At 35.6% G+C, this 22,639-nt stretch overlaps 1 protein-coding gene across 1 annotated transcript in view; it reads left to right on the forward strand.

The window, feature by feature from the left end:
- The window catches only part of Pde4d (phosphodiesterase 4D, cAMP-specific), a 1,420,835-nt gene that overhangs the window by 475,685 nt on the left and 922,511 nt on the right, over positions 1 to 22,639 (forward strand). The window contains exon 4 of the mRNA XM_013025262.1: positions 6,290 to 6,519. Coding sequence (XP_012880716.1) covers positions 6,290 to 6,519 — 230 coding nt within the window. The remainder of the gene's footprint in view (positions 1 to 6,289; positions 6,520 to 22,639) is intronic.

Consider the following 22,639-nt stretch of genomic DNA (forward strand, 5'->3'; position numbering starts at 1 on the left):
TAAACCTATAAGCTTTGATATCAGTAACATTAGAACACAAAGAAAAGTCATAATGTCTAACTCCCTACAAAGAGAGTGAATTTCACCTTCCTTGGTTGTTTTATTCCTTCCCCACAGCCCAATCTGTTTTTGTTTATTCTAAATGTGTAGGCCTAGTTTCTTATAATGCATTTACTTTTCTTAAGTGATAATTTCTGTTTTTCATCTCCTTTGAAATGATGCTTTTGATTAATATTTGTAATTAAACAGAACTTGAAGATAATAGTTGTAGTTTTTTTTTAATATTGCTGTTAAGGCCATAGTTTGATTCCTCATTTCTCAAGTGACAGACTTTTCAAAACACCACAAGAATAGGCTGGATGAGTTTTAGCCTACTTTTCAGAAAGACCTGAATTTAGGGGCTAAAGGATAAATAAATAAGTAAATGTTAGTTTCTTTTTTACAGTTGTGATTCCATTACTGTATATGATTGTGAGGTGAATAATTGGCGGACTCATGCTTTTCCTTACTTTTCCTTCCCCTACTAGCAAAATAAAATCAACTTCATATTTCAAGGTCACCCAAGAAAGGCACAATTCTATTTACAAAAGGTTAATTGAATTCTAGAGTTTCAGATAGACTTTCTTGTTGATGAGACTATTACTGAAGGAGACATTTTTCTATTTCTTTAAAAAACTTTCATGAAGTTTTGATGGCTTAAAGGAAATGGCTTCAGAAAACTTTAGTGATTTCTCTGTTCTAATCAGTATGAAATCACAGCTTATATTTGGATTGTCCTCGATGGATATTTCAGAGCTATCTGCTATCTTTGTTAGCCTTTGGCACAAATTCATTTAACAAAGAACCTCTTCTGTGTCAGTATACAAATACCCATTTGGAAACAGATTGTGTTAATTCAGCCCCATGTCCTTTTCATTATTACTCTCTACTGCCTTGACTTGCTATGTACACATAACCAGATACGATGATGTTAAGCTAGTTTTCTGTAAGATTTTATGGGCAACATTATCACTTAGCTTTAAGATAAAGCTTATGTGATGAGTAATGAGGTTAGGAGCAAACCTTATAAGGCTTATAAAACCCTATGGCTGATTCTCTGTTATTTAGTATATTGTGAATGATTTCACAGAAGTATAAAAGAACAGTATATTTAGGCAATGTCCACTGTTGGATTAATATTTTTAGAGCGTAAGTATGACTTTTAGTTGAATATGATAGTGACATTAAATTATGATTTTCATTGTGTTTTTATTTAAAAGTAATGCACTTTTATTACAGGGAATCTAGGCACCAGTAGGTTAAAAAATATCAAAATAGGGGGCTGGGAAGGTGGCTCAGTGGTAGAGCGCTTGCCTTGCATGCCTGAGGCCCTGGGTTCGATTCCTCAGCACCATGTAAGCAAAAAGAAAAAAGCCGGAAGTGGCACTGTGGCTCAAGTGGTAAGAGCACTAGCCCTGAGCTGAAGAGCTGAGGGACAGCGCCCAGGCCTAGAGTTCAGACCCCACTACGGGACCCAAAAAAAAATCAAAATAGGTCATGCATGATAATTCACAGCTGCATTTCTAGCTATTTGGGAGGATTGCAGTTTGAGGCCAATGTGTGTAAAATGTTAGGTCAACCAATCCCAACCATTGCAAGCTAAGTGGGGTAGCCTGCATGTATGTGGGAAATGGGAAGATTTGGTACATGCTGACCCAGGTGTAAATACAGGATCCAATTTTTTAAAAAAAGTAAAACGAGGGGCTGGGAAGGTGGCTCTGTAGCAGAGTGCTTGCCTTGCATGCATGAGGCTCTGGGATCAATTCCTCAGTACCACATAAGCAGAAAAAAATGGAAGTGGCGCTGTGGCTCAAGTGGTAGAGCACTAGCCTTGAGCTGAAGAGCTGAGGGACAGCGCCCAGGCCCAGGGTTCAGGCCCCACCACTGACAAAAAACAACAACAACAAAAAAAAACTAAAGGAAAAGAAATGAGAGCTGTGGCTCAAGTGATCAAATGGCCATCTAGCAAGTACAAGGCTATGAGTTGAAATCACAGATCCTAGTACTACCAAAAAAATTTTTTTAAGTCATTACTGATACTACTACTCAGAAAGCTGTTATTTAGAGAATTGGGATCTATTCTTCTAGATTCTTTTTTATGATCATAGAAGTTTTTCTATGACTGTTTATATATTATTGTTTTGATAGAAGTGAGATCACTCTGTAATCTCTTCTTCCCACTCAACATGATGTCATATTCACATAATAAGACATTCTTGTGCATTATTTAACAGTCTGGTAGTATTTCATCATAGAATGATTGGAAGCCAATCCTTTAGTGCAGCAATTATACTATGTCTAGTTGTTTGTTATTATAAATGAGTGGAATAACTAGCTTGTTTCTACGTTTTTGTCAAATACTCTTACTAGAGTTAGTCTAAGATGTTTAAAACCATCGATCCTCAACTTTAAGCATACCTGAAAACCACAACAACGATTTTTTTTTATTCTAGACCCTAAACATAGTTATTGTGATTAGGCATGTCGGGAAGAGGATTTGGGGTTCAGAACTTCAGTAAGCACCCTGTAGGATCCTGGTGCAGGGGGTTAGTGCCACATTTTGATAAATAATCCCTTAGAGACATTAGACCTACTAACTTTTTTCTTAACTCCTTGCAAAAAATGCCATGTTCTCACAGTAATACAAGCTTATATATTGCTCTGGTGTTTAGCTTTATATTTATTTCCAAAATGAGGGCATTTAATTTCCTGCTTTCTCCCCAAAAATATTGTTCTATGTTTTTCTCAAGGATAATTGATGCACATTGATTTAGAGCATGAAAATGCCACTTGCTATCCTCTTTTTAAATGGAAAATGTTAAGATGCAGACACCTACGGGTTTCTTTTATATTAACAAGATTAAAAAATACAAGAAGCTTGAGTTTAACCATGTATGAACATGAACATAAACTTAATTTCTAATAGAGTTCCTCCTTGAATAGAAATAACTCCTCAAGGCAGATGTATTGAAAAGGTGATGTCATAAACATTAAATTAGTCATCAAATACCTGGCTTATAAAAAGCATTTTTATAACTCCAGTGCTAGTGCCCTTAACAAGCAACTAAACACTTAGACAAATGAAGAGAAGAGGAGGAAACTGCAAACAACAATCTGATGTTATCCCACAAAATTTAGAAGAGTGACGGAAAAAGGTGGGTAGGGGAAAGGTGTGTAAGAATGTGGAGAGGGGTAACATTGATCAAGATACATTGTATTCATAAATTGCTTTGTTAAATGGCCACTCATTTATACAAAAACTCGATAATTTTTAAAAATGGAAAAAAGTTTAAAAAAATGATGACTTCAGCCAGGAGCATTCAATATGAACAGTACTGTGCTGCAGTTATATATCCGCTTTCTTCTGTTCCACCTGAGCAAAGCATGTAGATACTTAAGTTAATATCTAATTATGACCCTCAGGCAATCAACAAGTGTTGGTTACGTTCACACCGCTATTCTTAAATGATTTTCACTAATACATTCTCCCCATATAAAAGCAAAGAATATCACATGTCTATGTTTTCTCTTAATTTTCTGTATTTGCCTTCTTACTAAATAATGACTTTTTTGCCATGGGCTATTATAAAATAAGAATATTTCAGATCCCAAAATGCTCTTAAAGTTTATTTTGTATAAACTCTTGATTTTATACCTAAGAAGACAACTACATTCTGCCCTCTCCCCCAGTCCCTGCCTAAACTGTAAAGTTCATTTTTCAACATAATATCTTGTGCATCTCATTGTTGCAATGGATCCACCTGTATCCCTATTTAAACAATTTGTTTTTTCCCTTCCCCTCCACAAATTATACCAACATCAAATACAGTGAAAACACGGTTATACCATGGGGGAGGGACATACAAAGGAACAAAGAAATCATCTTATAAATATGTTAGAAACAATAGCAAGAAAGAAAAACCATTTGAGTCCTTATCTTGGGGTTCATTTCGCCTAACATCAACTTATCTGACCTTTTCTGCTTGTCTCAGACATATACTAGTTATTGCAAATAAGGGAAACCATGGGACCTATGTTTCTCTGGGCCTGGCTTACTTCACTTACTATAATTTTTTCCAAGCCTTTCTATCTCCTCATTTAATCACAAGCTATCATTAATTCCCAATGTTCTTGTAGTGTTATTCTGATATATGCACTGTTTCAAAATCAGAGTTTGATACTTATTAAGTTGTGGTCAATTAGTGTATGATCTATTCTTCCCTAGTAGTATCCCCTGTCAGGGACTATATCTGTAAAGATGGTTTAGTGTTGTTTGTATTATTCCCAACTTTAACTGGAAAGTATTGGGTTTGATACTGACTTCTAGAGGGGTCAGACATCCTGGTTTGGTTAGGGGTGTCTCCCTGGATACAGGAATTTAGATGCTAAAATAGAAACATCCTAGGCCATCAAGGGTTGTTGATCACCCTAGTTGCCATACTTGGTCAGTGATTAATATTTTGTAGGTATTAATTTCTTTATATTTAAGATGAGATAAGAAAAAAAACTCTATGTTAGAGATCTGGAATATAAATTAACATTGGACGGGTAAAACACAGTACCAGTCAATGAGAACTCAATAAACATTAACCATCATTACTCTGGATAATGTTTTAATAAAGCCACTAGTCTACTCAGAGCACAGATTTTCTGAATCCAGGTCTTTGGATCTAGGATTTGGAATAAACTTTATTTGTAGCTACAATACCTTTCATTGTCCATAAAATTAGACAATACAGTGAATCTGAATAGACTGACCCATTTCACATCCCTGTCATCATTTTCAGCATATGTATCAGGAGGAGGTACATTTTCTGTTGGAAACCAACAAGGAAAATGAACATCAAAGGCAGTCTAGTGCTATGAAAAGAAAAAGAAGATTAGCCTGAGTTCCAATAATAATAGCTGTCATTTTGTTGAGTACTGCCAGTATTGGTGCTTCATGTACTTCATAGCTGATCTAGACAATGATCCTGAGAGGTTAAGATTATTATCTCAATTTTCAGAGAAAATTCATCTCCATTTCTGGAGAAATAATCTCAGTGGTCCTAAGTTAATTTCCCCAATGGTAATATAATGTTAAAAAAGTACAACAAAGATTCTAAACTAGGTCTGGGTGCTCTAAAGTTCAGGCAGTTGTAACTTGGAACAAGTAGACTAATTTTTGGAAGGAGTACTTTGCCTGGCTGGGCAAGTTTCTTTACCTGTAAAACACAGAAGAAAAAGAATTATACTTTATGTTGTTTTCATATTGTAGGTAATTGTCTACCATAGAACATACCTGGTATCATTTAGTGTTTGTGTGTAAATATCAATCATATTTTTATAAAAAAACTGACACATTACACATATTTAATAGTCTTAAAGCAAAACTGATAAAATGGGAAGTCTAAGAGTTTAAAAACCTATCATTCCATTAAATATATAACAATATTTAATAATCCTTGAATTCAGAGAATAGACTTTCTAATACTTACAGTGTAATAATTATCATTCTTGGAATGATATATTTTTCTCAATGCAGATCAAAATGATAAATGCATGATTTATTCTAGATTTGATTTGCCTTTGCACATGAATAATTTGTAAAATTCAGGTGTAGTTTAAATTCTACTGGACACTCAGATTGTCTTTTCCTGCCTTTTAAAATTCCCCTCATAAAGTCTTATTTGAGCAGTTGGCAGGAGACATGAAGACATGTGTCACAGATACAGTCCTAAGAATAATGAAAAAATAGGACTAATTTTCTAGCTTTTTCTTCATACATAATCCGTGTTAGAATGTACACATGCACACACATACACACATACACACACATAAATCAAAATATAAAATATTTTCCTAATTTTCCACAATGAAGAGAAACATTTGCTTTCCTTTTGATTTTATACAACTCATGTACAAAGTTCATTAGTTCTAAAATTATTGAGGATGTCAGTCAATCATTACAACCAAGCCATACCTAAAAGTACTGGTGAATAAATCTCCTACTTTTAAAATAAATCTAGCATTGGGTTGTGAACTCTAATCTTTATACCCAATATTCTGTTAGTGTCTTTGATGATCTTTTCTCTTTTAAATTTTGTTTTATGGTAAAGATGCTGTCCAGAGGCTTTGATTTCTAGTTAACATTTTTCATGCATTATGTTTCACTTAATTTCTTTCTGAGGAAGGTATCCATGTGTCATTTAGTCATGTCACATTCTGAGAGTTTTGTCCATTCAAGGCACTTTCTTGAACTTTCCCTTAGGCCTCTGAGGAAACGTTACATTCCAGTAATGAAGAGGAAGACCCTTTCCGGGGAATGGAACCCTATCTTGTACGGAGACTTTCTTGCCGTAATATCCAGCTTCCTCCCCTTGCCTTCAGACAGTTGGAACAAGCCGACTTGAAAAGTGAATCAGAAAACATTCCACGGCCAACAAGCCTCCCCCTTAAGATTCTACCCTTGATTGCTATCACCTCTGCAGACTCAAGTGGGTGAGTACCCTGGGGTGACATTTCCCATTTTATCTTTTGGATGGTGAGGCTTAATCTGTGGTCTTTTGAGTTTTGATAACTCATTGCTTGGGTTGAATGAGAGAACAAGGGTAGTTCTAGAGTTAAAAAAAAAGATGATCTCAAGTACCATCTCTATCTCTGTAGAGTGAGACATTTTAGTCATATTATTTTAGAAGAAGGTGTTGCAAATGTATTGGTAAATGCTAAGAAGCTTCCAGGAAAGGAGAATTATCCTGGGAAAAATTAATCTGAACCATGTGTAATTTAATAAAGGATTCCTGACAAATGAAAACTAATAGAGAAATTGTCATGTAGGCATACATATGTGGAAACTGTAGGCAATGCTCATTGATGTAAAATGAGCTCAGAATCAAGAGTAAATTAAAATCAAAGGAAATATGCAATTATATTCATGAGCTTAGTAATTTGGCCTTTGACACTCTAAGGTATTGCTCATCAGAACATAGTTTCAATTCTCTATATAAGGTAATGCCACTTAGAAGTTATAAGTTCTTACACAAAGCCACATGTCCTTCATGTAACTTCCTACTTTACAAAGTATAGATTTTTTTTTAAAAAAGAATTTCTTTGCTGGGTTGTAGCAAATGAATTTTTCTTTTTAATAACTATACTACCAAGTTACAAGTAATGTAAAAGACAGTGAAGATAGGTAGGCAGATCCATTATTTATTTCTTCTGGTCAGCTGCATTTTTAAGACTCTTGGCTAGAAAGGATTCATTGTTCCACATGGACAAAGACTTGTGCGTTTGCTAGGAGAAAAACAAATAAATTCCTGCTACAAATGCCATTCTTCTTCATTCTCTGCCAAGTTAAACACATTTCTAGGGAAGATGTCTTTTGGGTTTTGTTCTCAAAAGAAATTTAACTAGTAACTCTATTCTAAGATGTTAAATTTACTGCTTAAATTGTTACTGACTAACCTACAGGGCCTGTATGATTAAAAGAGGGGAAATTAATACTGAATAAGAAGACAGCAATGGAAAGGGGAGTTACATTTGGTAAAGTTTTGTGTACAGTTGTGTGTGCATGTGCACGTGCATGAATGTGTATGAACCATATGTTTAGAGAACATGTACATATTGATCATACTAAGGTAGGTGACAAGTTAACATGGAAATTCTTTGAGAAAAACACCTTTCCTCTTAAAACTTTTATCCTATCTTTAGGATCAACACCACAGCTCTTTATCTTTGGGGGGAAGAATTTACATTTGTGTCAAGGCTACTAAGACCACCCCTCATTGTAATGGTCTGCTAAGACAGTTGCTGAACTCTTCCAATAGTCATATTCATGGCTAAGATTTATTATATATAGCAAAAGGGCTCAAAGCAAAATCAACATATGGAAAAGCACATGGGACAAAGTCTGGAGTAAAGTCAATACAAATAGAGTATATAGAATGTATTTAATTCCCCTACAATGAATAGTAATAACACTCATGAAGAGTTTTCTCCAGAGGTGTCATCTTCTAAGAAAGACTGTAAGCCTGCTAAGATCTCAGAGCTCAGGAAAGTTTGTTGTCGTTGTTGATATTGTTTGGTTTTATACTAGGCACTATACCCCAGGGCCTTGAATATGGTAGGCAGGTACTTTCCCACTTGAACCAGGCTTATGGTACCATTTACATTGGTTCAAGGTAGAGTCTTCCATTATTCCTGGGCCAAGTTGAATGGCAATCATTCTACTTGTGCTTTTCTGTGTTTTCAGAGCATAACAGGCACATGCTACTGTGCCCAGCCATAGTTATTCCCTCTGTAGCTGGGAAATCAGGCATGTTCTACCAGTGTTCAGTCATTGAATGAGATGGAGTCTTCTGAATTTGTATGCCTAGGTTGGCCTTAAACAGTAATCTCCCAGTCTCTGCCAACCAACTTGGCAGGATTACAGGCTTGAGACTTTGCTTCAAGCTTCAGTGCCCAGGATTTTTATTGGGAACTAGTCATTTAGGAACCCTACCACATACTAACATTCTAGACTTCCAAAAGAAAAGTAGATGTTTAGGACAAACTACATTCTTTACAGAATGGTAATGATTCTTCCTGAAATCACTATCCCCAAATTCCATGTAAGTGCCAGACTTATGTGTCTATCTGTTTCAATAGTCAGAAGCCTGAATAACTCTTTTCTACACACAAGGTTTATCTTAGAATAATTATCTTTCTTTCCTCATGTGTGTAGAGTAAGGTATTACAATTAAATTTAAATAAACTAAGCTGTTGATATATTCAATTAACTTTGGTTTCTAAAAAACTTGGGAACTCAATATGATTTCTCACTTCAAGATCATGTTGCTCTTAAGAAGAAATTATTCAATATGCTTATTATTCTCTCTAGGTAGTTTGAGAATGTGTATAATTAAATTCTTGGGTAAAAGCTGAGTTTATTTAATTAAATTTGAATGTGTTGTTAAAAACAAATAAATATTCTGCAACTGCCAAGAACTTCATGACTCAGAATTGTCTGTATCATGGTACTTCAGTTGTTTCAGATTTATTTTTCTGTTAGGCAAGAACCTAAGAAAGATTGTGGATATTATTTAAAAATGTATTCAATATTATGAAAGAATATTGTTAACAAAGAGGAGACAAGCAAGGATGGCTTTTCTGTTTCTAAAGGCAGCCAAGATAAATCATGAACTAGATGACCAATCAAGAGTGAAAAGAAAGACTAAAGATGTATCCAACATTGTATAATTTGAACACTGAGTAATAGATAAATCACGATTATAATTTTTTCAAGTGTGTAAAGAATGGAAAATTTATAGTTACATTCTGTGGCCAGTTCAGTTAAGATTCCTTCCCATTTATCCCAAAAGGTTAACGGGAAGTGTATATTACTTTAGCTAGGATACCTGCAGCCTAAGGTCCTTATTAATAAAGGTTACCATGCTCTCAGAGCATATTGTCAACCCATACTAAGACTTTTGCAAAGGTAATATTTTTTTCCTTGGGAGAGGAGATCTTATGCCATATGGATTTCTTTTTTTTCCATAGTATCATATATTTTTACTACATAATTCTGCCAACTATCAGGCAGAAAGTCGAGAGACTTGTACTCCTTGGGAATAATTGGTGTCAAAAAAGGAACTTTGGCCTGCAACAATCAGCATTATGGATTGCAGCTATTAGCTTCCTCATGGAGTACCTGGGTCAGGAGACTGTGTAAAAGAAGAGTTTTAATTATTAACACTCTCGTAATTCTTCCTCAAGGTTTTTCTAAACAATGTGAATGTGAATGTAAATGTGTTTGATTATATGCTCCTTAACAATTTCCTTCAAATATGCCTAAGCTGTTAGATTGTTTGTGTTGTCATCTGTACCCTTCATAAACTTTAAATGAACACAGAACATATTATTAAGACCCGGGATGCTAAGAAACTTAAACCCACCACCAATTAATTTTCCATACATGGCAGCATCATTCAGGTTTCCTGGTGGTTTATTGATCTTTTTTGAAGTAAACAGGACAGCTAATTATAACCTAGACTGTTATAAACTTGGCACAGAAATAGTCTGGCATCTCTCATATTGCCTTGCCAGATAATTTTCTATCCATTTACTTTGTAAAGCATTAAGGTATACCTTAAATTCAGTTTATGCAAATTTTAAGTGTGCATATTGATGAGATTTTAGATATTTACTCATCCATGTAATTACCATCCTATTGGCCTGTATTTTTTTTCCTTTTTTGTTTGCTTTGCTTATTTGCTTGGTGTTTTATTTTGTTGGATTTTTTTTTTTTTGTGGCATTGGGGATTGAAGTCAATGCCTGTACTTGCTAGGCAAGCACTCTACCTCATTAACTCTGTCTGCACACTTGTTTGACTTTTTTATATATTTATTTATTTGTTTTGAAATGGTCTCATCTTGTGTTCCTACTATGTGTTTAGAGTAACTAAGGCCAGATGGAGTACCACTACCCCTGGCTTGTTTATGAGACAGTCTTACGCAGATTTCCCCAAGTTGGCCTTGAACAACAATCCTACTCTTTCCACCTCCTTAAACTAGCTTTGCTTTGAGATAGAGTCTTACTAACATTTTAATCTGACTTTGAATTGTGATCCTTTTAAGTAGCTGTGATTAGGCAAATGCTACCACATTAAAACTCTAATTTTTGCCAGTAAAGTTCAGTTCAGTCTCTTCTTTAATGTCGTACAATTGAACTCATATTGTTCTATTTTCTGTGTCTAGCTTCAATCACTGAAAATGAATTTTTTATATTTTCCCATGTTAGTGAGTCTATCATGTTTTTGTTCTGTATTTTAGTGTCCCATTCTATGAATATATAATAATTTATCTATTATCTCATTGATTGATAGACATTTAGATTGTTTCTAGTTTGGGGATATTAGGAATAAAGCTACCAGGCAACTTCCTACATAAGTCTTTTGAGATCCATGAATTAATTTTTTGGGTATATTTCTAGGAATGAATTATCTAAACTATACTCAGACATAGTCATTTTTTTAAAATCCCAATAACTCTTTAAAATGGTACAGTGTTTTATCTTCCCACCAATATTATATGGGAGTTACAGGATTTTTCTTATTTCTTTGCAGCAATTGTTATTTTTAGTCTTTTCAATCTGAATCATTTTGGTGAATGTATGTCTGTTTATCATTTAATATGCTTGTACATTTGGAAATCTTTGTGTGATGCAAATCTTGATATCTGGGTTTTTTTTCTTTCCCTTGTTAATTTCTGCCAGACAGAAGTTTGCATTTTCATCTTCTAATTTTGGTTTGGTTCAGTGGGGCCTGAAATGGATGTGTACATGCATTGAGGAAAAAAGTCACTATGCAATATCAGAAAAATAAGAATAAGAGATACGGTGAAGCCAGGCACTGGTGGCTCATGCCTATAATCCTAGCTACTCAGGAGGCTGAGATCTGAGGATCATGGTTGAAAGCCATCAAGGACAGGAAAGGCCATGAGAATCTTATTGTTAATTAACCACCAGAACATGGGAAGTGGTGCTATGGCTCAAGTGGTAGAACACTTGCCTTGAGCTGAAGAGCTCAGGGACAGCACCCAGGCCCAGAGGTCAAGCCCTACCACTGATGAAACACAGAGAGAGAGGGGGGGAGAGAGAGAGAGAGAGGAGGACAGGTAACAGAAAAGAAAAGGGAAGCATTGTCAGATAAAAGGGAAAAAGGCAAAATACAAGAAAGGGTGACTTGTGCAAGGCACAGAAAATAGATCCAGCTTAATGAAGGGAGAAGATATACACATGATGCTTATGCTGCAGGGAAAATTTCCCTGAAGAAAAGGACGTTGGGCACTGATGGCAAATGAGACCTTCATACAAGAAGCATAGAGACATTTTATTAATTAAGAATGAAATGATAGCTGGCCCGCACCTATAATCGTAGTTATTCGGGAGGCTGAGCAGTGAGGATCACAATTTGAAGCCAGTCTCCAACTAGCCACCAGAAACCAGAAGTGTTAGAGTGCTAGCCTTGAGCAAAATTTGTCAGGGACAGTGCTCAGGCTCTGAGTTCAAGCCCTATGACTAACACCCTCCCCCCCCCCAAAAAAAAAGAATGAAATGACAGCACATTTCAAGTGATGGCAGCTGGCAAAGCAGTGAGTGTAGACACTGGGAGGCCTGGCTGTAGAAGTCATGGCTAAGTCATCTTGAAAGCTACTTAACCACTCTATTGGTTTTTACAAGGACCAAAAGAAGAAATCATGTGTGCGCTTACCTGGTGGGTTTGTTATGAAGGCAAATGTCTCAGCATTGTTTTTCATATATTGTAACTTATTCATATACAACAGCAGAAACAGCCGCTCATATACACTCTTTGGAGGAAGTACCGGAATGAATCATGTTTGTTGTTGATATTTATTTCCTTATTGGAATATCTCTACTAGTAACTCTTGAGATAGAGATGGATAATCCAGTAGATAAAGGAATCAGAAATGTGTTCCTATTCAGAAAGTTATTGTTCTTATGAATATGTAATCGTTGTGTCAAGAAATCGTCTTGCATTTGGCCTCTATCTGCAGACATACATCGTCTGCTTTCAAATACTGTTCTGTTATTTTGGAATGACAACAGAGGTCTCCCATACTGACACTTTATTTCTGAAAGTAAATGCTTACTGGTTTCTAAGGGAAGAACCAGGAGCACCCTCTGGACCGGGGTAGTGACTCATCTATTTGGGTGGTCTCTATGCCCATAGTAGTCTAAGAAGGCTTTAGCTAGCCACACATATCATAGTCACCCTACAGAGGAAGGAAGGGGGTGGTGGTACAGAATCCAGTTGTGTCTCACCAGTGCATCATCCATAATAAAAGGAGAACCAAGGAGCACGTTGTTCCCTTGTGACAGGATGACACAGCTGTGGATGGATGGATATTTCACTGCACTCGTGGGTGGAGTATATTATAAACACTTTCTCATCACGGCTGTCCCTATTACCTGTCTAAAAGTGTACATCGGATGCATTTATATTTCTGTGTCCTATGAGGAGAAAAAAAAAAAGAAAGTGAAAAGACTACAAGGAGAAATGGTCACTCCTGAGGATAAACTATTAAAAAGATTATTTAGTCATACATTTTGTTTTACTGCAAGATATATTTTCTTGAGTGTATATTATTCACAGTGGAATTGGTCCCAGATGCCAGTTAGATGTGAGATTCTTTGATGAACCATTCATCACCTAGTCTTCTTGAGTACAAACAGTTCATTTGAGTGGACATTTTTTCAAAGAAACATTGTTATAGCGTTTTGTTCCTGAATAGAATCCCAAGCAACAAATTAAAAAAAGGAAAAGAAAAAGTGTCCTAGCTATAGCAGAGACAACTAGTCTTTCAAGTTTGTGCTTTTTAACTGTAGACGATATTAACAGTAGACTTTTCACTTTTGAGGCATTTTTGGTTGTGAGGATTGATGGAGTTAGAGGGTTGTATTTTACAGTTTCCCTATTAAGTTTGCAGCTTTCTATTTGATATGTGCTCAGAGTTTCCAGAAATTTATTTGGTTAGTTCTTACTGAATATTATATGGAAAATCTATAACCCACTAGGTAAAGCTTTTCAAAATTAAAAATGGGGTACATAATTGTTATTATAAAAGATTCTTTGGAATTATAGTATTTGTGAGCTACATGTAGTTTTGAAAAAATGATCACTTCAAAGAAATTGAGAAGTAACAGCTGTAATAATTTTGAAGGTGAAGGCTATATAAAAGAAACTGGATTCTTTTGCCCTTGATTCATTTAAATACAAGTTATTGGCAGAAGAATTTAAAGAAAAATTTCTTAGCATGCTCACAAAACATAAAAATCTTTTTCTTTGTTTTAAAGCATTGGCTTAATTCAACCTAGTCTTACTCTGGCCTTAAAATTTGTGACTTCATGATTAAAATTAAACTGTAAGGGTAATGGAGTACTTCTTTTCAGTATAGCTTGATAAACAACATTGAGTTTATTTGATTTCTAGAATGGTAGCAATTTATGAATCTTCTAAATTAACAACTCAAAAAAAGCTGTTCTCTTCATTATCATGTTATCTGTGAAGGTCTTATGTTATCTTTCATGACCTCATTGTACAAAATAATAAAATTATCATCAAAATACTATTTGTTCACATAGTACATGATAAGTACATTAAGAAGAACAGCATTAAAATAAACCTCTTGTGTCCCCATCTTGGGGTTTACTTCACTAAATATAACTTTTTCCAAGTCTTTCCATTTCCTAACAAATGGGGTAGTGTCATTCTTTCTGACACACACATACACACACACACACATACACACACACCTCAGGGGCATCTGGGCTGGTTCCATATCTTAGCTATGGTGAATAATGCTGTGATAAACATGGTTGTGCTGGTAGCTTTAGTGTGGCCTTGTTTGGAATCATTTGGGTGAATGCCTAAAAGTGAGATTGCTGGGTCATAAGGGAGCTCTATGCATAGTCTTTTGAGGAACCTCCATACTACTTTGCAAAGTGGTTGAACAAGTTTACAATCCCACCAACAATGCAGTAAGGTTCCTTTCTGTCCACATCCCCTCCAGCATCTGTTGTTATTAGAACTCTTGATTATAGCCATTCTAACTGGGGTGAGGTGGTATCTCAATGTTGTTTTGATTTGCATTTCTATTATGACTAGGGAAGTTGAGCATTTCTTCATGTGTCTATTGGCCATCCTTTTTTCCTTTTCAGAGAAGTTTCTCTTTAAGTCTTTAGACCACTTATTTATTGGGCAGTTGTTTCTTTGAGGATTTGTTGTTGGCAGATTTAAATGGTTTAAATAGGGCTACAGGTGGACCCATTTCAACAATGAGATGTACAAGATGTTATGTCGAAAAATGAATGCTAAAAAAAGAAACAATCATTAAAGTAGGTCCAGTCAGGTTTATGTTAGATTTGTGTTTTTGTAGTTTCATCTCTTTTTATCATTTATTTATTCAATCATTGTAATAAGTATTGATTGGGTATCAGCCAAAATGCTATGTACTTAAGATATATAATAGTAAATAACAAACAAAACTACAATAAATGATTCAAAAATATAAAAAAAGAAAAATGAACTTTACAACTTTGGCGCAGGGAGGAGGGTGGGGGGGTGGGCTGGAAAGGGATGGTAAAAGGAAACAAAAGAGGAGGCAACAATGCTTGATAAGAAATGTACTCATTACTTTGCTCATGTAATTGTAACCCCTCTGTATGGTATTTTCACAATAAAAAAGTGAAAAACAAACAAAAAATAAAAGCAAAAAAGAAATACTATTTGTTCTTCAGTTGGTAGTTCCTTTTCATTTTATAACACTTCTGTAATATTTGTTAAGGATACATCGCATGAAAGATATGGCACAAATTTTGTTGTGTATCAAAATCAATATTCTATCTTATACCATGGGCAGGTTTTCTTTTGTAAATCAATATTTTTCCATTTCTTCAGGTTATCATGGTTTTAAAAGCAGCAAAGAGAGTAGAAATCTGTCTGTTTATCAAGTCATAGCATTGGGCCTCTGTTTTTAGACCTTCCTTGTGCTTACTTGCCTTGGTTTAGTAGTACAGACTGGTTGCGAATTCCACGTTTCCTCAAAGTAAAACCACTGAAAGCATTAATTTTACCATGAAAAGTGACAGAAGACAATAATCTGTCATGTACATGGAAGAACTGAGAACTCTTTTAATATCACAGAATAATTATTGTTTCATTCATCAGTTATTTTCTTTGCCACAAATAGTACCTTGCTTGATCATCATTATATAATGCACAACTGTTACTATTTTTTCTTGTGATTTACTAAGACATTTATTATGTAACCCAACTGGCCTAAAAGTTGTGATCAATTTTAGCCTTCTATATGCTAGAACTACAGGTATGCATCACAAACCACATCTGACTAAGTTTATGATTCTCTTAAACCTAAGCAATTTTGTTTTATAATATCCTGCTTATCTAAGTAAAAGTTTGTCTGACTGGATACATAATATTGAGCAAAATACATTTTGTTTAAAAAACAAAATAAAATTCCAAAGTATCTAGCTAGGAAATACAGGAATAATACATGATTCTTCAATTTGGATTAATCCAAAATTGGAAAATAGAAGCAATATAATAAAAAAAAGACCAATGGATTTAACAGTATTGACAAAAGTGTGAATGAATATGATTGAGACTTTTGAAAAGCAAGGTGGATATAGAATATGAGTAGATATATGAAGCTCTACTCAAATAGAAAGGTTAAGATGTACTGGAGGTCTCAGTGAATTTAGAATAACTGAACAAGCAGAAATGACTGGAGATAGTAGTTAGAGGGTAGTGTGTTTGAATATTAAGCTTCAAGTACTAGAGGCAACTAAAGGTATTTTCAAGATACAGGAAGAATCTGGAAAAGAGGATGACTGCATGGGAGAAGGAATGAAAGATCTGAGCCTAAAGTAATACCTTCATATTAACTGAAGTCACCCAGGACAGCCATAGCACTGAAGACATCAAGGTGCTAAGAAGATGGGCAGTTTTCAATGAATGATGTAAAGCAGTGAGGCAGAAATTACATCTGATGACACAGATACGGAAGGGAAGGTTTTAACATGAGTGGAGAAATAATGATCAGTATGTTTGTGTACATGACCAGGAGAGGACTTACCTCTTTCTCAGTACTGAAAAAAAGAGCCTCTCAGTGCAGTGGAGAAAAGTGGCAGCATTAGCAAAAAGCCAAGTTTGTTCTCAGCTACCATGTGAAATTATTCATCGGTATCAAGGCTGTGGATGAAAGCAAGTCTTCTCAACATGGAAGGGAGGTTCCAGAGGACCTCACTGGGTACTTTGCAGGAACAACAGTGGAAATTCAGACCAAGGAAAGAAATTGCAGAGCAACATGGGGGCGAGAGCCTGCAAGAACTCAGAAAGAAAAGGAGCCTCTGTCTGGGGCAGTTTTCTAAAATGTGACTATGAGAGATGGTTAAACCATTTCTAAGAATTGCTGCACTGCTTCCTCACAGACAGATCTCCAGAAGAGGGAGATGAGCATAGGACACTGAGACTGTCCTAGCTTAAGAAAGCTCATCATGGTTTTTATGGTTTCTTAGTACATTCTGCATTTACTGTAAAGAGCAGTCTCTTCTGATTTTCTTTTGTGTATGTGGGGGGGGCGAGGCAGCAGGGCTTTTGCATCTTCCAAATTACTCAGCTATTTTCTAGATTTATTATGGGCTTTGGAATATGGAGAAGGACTCGCATTTATAAGATATGTACATTACCATCTGCAGAATTTTGCCAGTTATTTTAACAACTTAAATATTCTGAGGTAGCATTTAAGTTTCTTTTGAGAAGTTCCTTTCTTGGAAATGATTAGTGACTTAAACATTACTGTTTCCTTCAGTATCCTTGAATTTTCTGGGATTCACACACTATTCTAGTTCATCACGCTACCAATTTTAGCAGCAAAACCAGGAATGAGATTGGAATTACAGATGGACAATTCTATTTGTAGAAAACATTACTGGGGTAAATTGGGTCACAAATAGGGCTTTGAAACATGCACCTATGGTTTTACCCTGAACTTGGATGCAACCTATTATTTTGAGTTCTTTTTTAACTTACTAATTTTTATTGAAAACTATTGGATAGAAATGAATGTTTTAGACCTGGCAGTAACCTAGATAAGACATTTATGCAAACACAATTTTAAATCTTGTCTCTCCTTTATTTTTCATTCTTTATTCTATTTATTCTGTGACCTTGTTTTTGTTTAAATCCATGCCCTCTAAAATACTACTTGTGACTAGAATTTAGCAACTGTAAAGTATAATATGTTCACAAATGCTTTGACAAACGTATTACCTTCATGGAGAAGGCTCAAGTTGTCTTAGCAATAGATCTAAAATTTAGATGGTTTTCAGAAAGTTACTCCAACAATTGAAGACCAGAGACACATATCCTTATATTTTGGATGATAAATTCTGATATGCTCCATCCAGTATTCACTGAGAAAACTGGCATGAGGTCTAATAACTTTAAGTTAATTGTTCCTATAAAACTTCTTCAAACAGTAAGGACATTCTTTACCCTTGGCAGCCCAATGAATAGAAGAGAGTGAAAATTCATATGCTTGGTCATTATGTCATCATTAAGATGATCATTATAATAGCTACATGCCAGCATGGAAGTATTTTGAACTTATTTTGGAAAAAAGAAAACTACAAAAGTACATTCATGTTAATTTTATACCATGACAAAACATATATGTTTTCAATAACATTGAGAACTGTAATGTACCATGAAAGAATAACAGTGTTATGCATATATTCCTCTCATTTTGATGTCAGTTAAGGAAAATACATGTTCATCCAATTAATATTACATTAAGAGTAGCACTCAAGATTTATTTGTAGTTATATTCATCTTAAGTGTCCTTTGAGCCTTAGCATATGACAGACACTGACAGAAGTTGTATATCATATTATAATATATAAGCTGTATAGTATATTATAATATGTATGTTATATGTAGTATATTATAATATATGAGATGTATAGTATATTATAAACAGCTGAAAAATAAAATTCATGGTATTTTGTTGCTCACTTGGAGCAACAAAATGATAATTTAATAAGAAATTTTGTCCTACAATCCAGCTACTCCAGGAATGGAGATTGGGATAATTGTAGTATGTAGCCAGGCTAGGCAAACTTTTAGTAAAATCCTTATCTTAAACTAATAACCTAGGTATATTGGCGAATGCTTGTGGTCCAGTTGGAATAGGGGTGGGAGGAGGGCTATCCCTGCCCCCCAAAAATGAATGACTCTGTCTGAAAAATAAATGAAGTAAAAAAGATTTGGAGAATTGGCTCAAGTGGTAGAATGCTTGCCTATCAAGGGATGATACCTTGAGTTCAAATCTTAGTATTGCTCTGCCCCAAAAGAAATTTTGGCAACTACTGGGGCAGGAGAATACTTGGGTCTTTTCGAATTTTCTTGATTGGTTCATATAACTATTTCTCTGTTGGCTGACAACAGAGAAATTATTTCTAGAAGGACCTATTAGTCAAATAAAAACTAAGTATTTGTTTCACTGAAATAAAAGAGAACATAATCATTAAACTTAGTCATGTTTCAGAAAGATGAAATCAAGAAAGGATATTTGTAAATTCTTTCTTTTTAAAGCCAGGTCTTGGATCCAGATCTTGCTAACTGGAAAAAGTAGTTGAGGTTAGGCAAAATGCAAGCTACGAGTTTGGGATTCATGGAATCTTGAAGTGAAATGAGGCCTCAAAATGAGGCTGGATGAAAAACACAGGTCTGGTAGATGACCTGTTTTAGTCTTATTTTCCTAGAGTAACTGTTTTGTTGTGCAAATACTTGTTATTTTTGCCTGGCCCCTGCATTGTTGAGCAATAAAGCAAGCATTTATGCTTAGACCCAGAGGAGTAGCAGTGGTATTTGGGTTGCAGTTCTCACCTTCCTTGTGAATGAGGCTCTGTTTGGTACTTATTTAATGTCAGCAAGGTAAGTGCTTATTCCTGTCTCTTTTTTGTATGTTTTTTTATTGTACAAGTGCTGTACAGAGGGGTTACAATTACATGAGCAAGGTAATCAGTACATTTCCTGTTGAGCATTGTTGCCTCCTCCTTTGTTTTCCCCCTACCATCCCTTCCCTCCCACTTCCACAACTATACACCCCCACCCTCGCCAAAGTTGTAAAGTTTGTTTTCAACATAGTGTTTTGTACATCTCATTGTTACAATGGGTCAACCTGTATCCTTATTTAAACACTTTGTTTTTTTTCCCTTCGCCTCCCCAAATTAGAGAAGTATACATACAAGATGAGGGCACTGACATCAAATACAGTGTTATTTGCAGTAACTAGTACATGTGTAGGACAAGCAGAAAAGGCCAAGAGGTATGTACATATGACCATATAAGATGATGTTAAGTGAAATGAACCCCAAGATAGGGACACAAATATATATTTTTCTTTCTTGCTATTGTTTCTAACGTATTTATAATGTACCATGTGATTTTTTTCTTTATTCCTGTCTTTAAAAGCAAAAAGTAAAACTTGATTTTAAAAATGTTGGAACACAGCCCCCAGGAGATAAGGCCTTGGGATGGACAGTTTGTTTATCTGCTTCTCCTTCAATACTCTTCTATCTGCTCCTGTTCTCTGTCCCTTGTGAGTTCCATCTTGTATTCTTTTGACACATGTCTTGTTTATGTCCATCAGTGTGAATTTCTCTTGTTTGCAACCCAGAACATAGGAAGGTATACCGTACTTCAATTTGGTTGGAGGTAGAGGGATGATCCTGACTTTTCTAGGATTTAGTTATCAGATAAGTAGTAAGAGATCATGACAGGAACCTCAGGGAAACACTGAGTTTCATTGTGATGATTCTTTTTCACACAAAAAGGTAACAAAAGGGAAGGTAGGAAAGAGAAGAGCCTCTTGAGATGTCCCTGGCAAAGTCTGTAATGCTCTCAATAAGGAGACAAGGACAGGGCTTCTTTGTAATTAGTTCTTTTTGATTGTTCAAGCTGGTAGGCTTAAAATGGACTTTTAATGAGAGTGGTTTGCACTGAAATTAATTAAGTGTATGAAATTACAAACTGCATGTCTTTTCCCCCTGGAGAACATTCTTCCTTTGGTCTATAAGTACTACTTTGTTTTAATTTCTCTGTCTTGGTTCTCTTTTCTTTCCCTCTTCTGTCTTCTCTCTCCTCTCTCCTTTCTCATCCAACTTCCTTCTCTCTTTCTCCATCCCTCTCCCTCCTTCCTCTTAAAAGAAGTTGTCCCTGCAGGAAAATTCATTCTGGCTGCTTCTATTCCGGTGAGGAAAGCCTACCTTGGACGATTGAACCACTTTATGTGCTACATTTATCAGAGTTGTTGCTGATGTAAAAGTTTTGAAGACAAGCATGAAGATGAGAAACTGTTCATGAAGCCTGTATTAGAGGTGTCCTCAACTTTGTAGGCATTCCTCTTTGTTGCAGCATGAAAGTGTTTGTGCAAGTGTGCAAGCACTTGAAGAACTTGAGAAGTATTTCAAAGGCAGATCATTCCCAAAAACAAGCAGAGAAAGAATAGACATATTACTAGAACATTTACAAAAGCCTCAAATTCGAGATCTTTGTCCCCCTAAAATATGTATACATTTTAATATGAGTATACCTTTCTAGTCTCAATCATAATTCCATGCCTCAAAATATTTTTCTTCCAACTCTTGTCCTAATAAACTATCTATTCTTTATATAATCTTTTCAAATAGAAAGAATCTAAGAAGGCTATTCTTTTTGAGATGTGAATCATTTCAAGTAACAATGACTTTCTGCTTCTTAATAGTAGTACAGTGAGGAAAAATGGACATATAGCTTTACAAATTTTCAAGATATTAATTGTATACATGATATTTTTCTTTTGGCTTTTAATTTTTGTAAGCTTTTTGTAAAAATGCTGTACAGAGGGGTTACAGTTACATTAGCAAGGTAATGAGTACATTTCCTATTGAGCATTGTTGCCTCCTCCTTTGTTTTCCCCCTACCATTCCTTCCCTCCCACCTCCAATTTTTTTTTTATCAGTTGTGGGACTTGAACTCAGGGCCTGGTTGTTGTCTTGGAGCCTCTCTGTGCTCAAGGTTAGTGCTCTATCACCTGAACCACAGCACTATTTCTGGTGGGTTTTTTTTTGAGTGGTTAATTGGAGATAAGACGTTCATGGGACTTTCCTGCCTGGGCTGGCCTCAAACTGCTATCCTCAGTTCTCAGCCTCTTGAGTACAGGTGTGAGCCACCAGCCCTGGCTTGGCTTTGAAATTTTTGACTAGCTCAAAAATGAAATTGGAGATGGTTGCTGGTGATTTATGTCTATAATCCTAGCTACTCATGAGGCTGAAATCTGAGTATCACAGTTCAAAACCAATCTAGGCAGGGAAGTTTGTGAACCTATTTTCTCTAATTAACCACACACACACACACACACACACAGTCACAAGTGGAGTTGTGGCTCCAGCAGTAGACTGCTAGCTTTGAGTGCAAAAGCTCAGGACAGCACCCAGGGTCTGAGTTCAAGCCCCAGGAGCAGCACAAAAAAAGAAGAGGGGGGGGGAGGAAGGAAGGAAGGAGAAAGAAAGAAAGAAAGAAGAAAAAGAAAGAAAGAAAGGAAAGAAAGAGGGGAAAGAAAAAATACAAAGAAAAAAGAAAGAGAAAGGAAGGAAGGAAGGAAGGAAGGAAGGAAGGAAGGAAGGAAGGAAGGGAAGAAATTGGAGTACTTTAGAATGGATTTGGCATCTTCAATAGAATAGCACTATTAGAGAAACTCCATGTTACAGTACAGTGTGTGCATATTTGTGTGTGTATTTTCCTCTCACTGTCATGAACACATTTTTTGTCCTTCATTTCCAACCCTTTTTTTGACAGTACTGGGAATTGAACATAGGGTCTTGCACATACTAGCAAGCCCTGTTCCATTTGGGGCCATAAATCCTACCCACTTTGCATTGATTATTTTTCAGAACGGATTTCACTTCATGCCTAGGATGGCCAGGATTATAATCCACATGTTTGTGCTTTCTGGAGAATGTGGGATGACCAGTATAAATTCAAGTGGAGTCTTGCAAACT

This window comes from Dipodomys ordii, unplaced genomic scaffold (assembly GCF_000151885.1).
Source record: "Dipodomys ordii isolate 6190 unplaced genomic scaffold, Dord_2.0 Scaffold83, whole genome shotgun sequence".
In the NCBI taxonomy this organism is placed as follows: Eukaryota; Metazoa; Chordata; class Mammalia; order Rodentia; family Heteromyidae; genus Dipodomys; species Dipodomys ordii.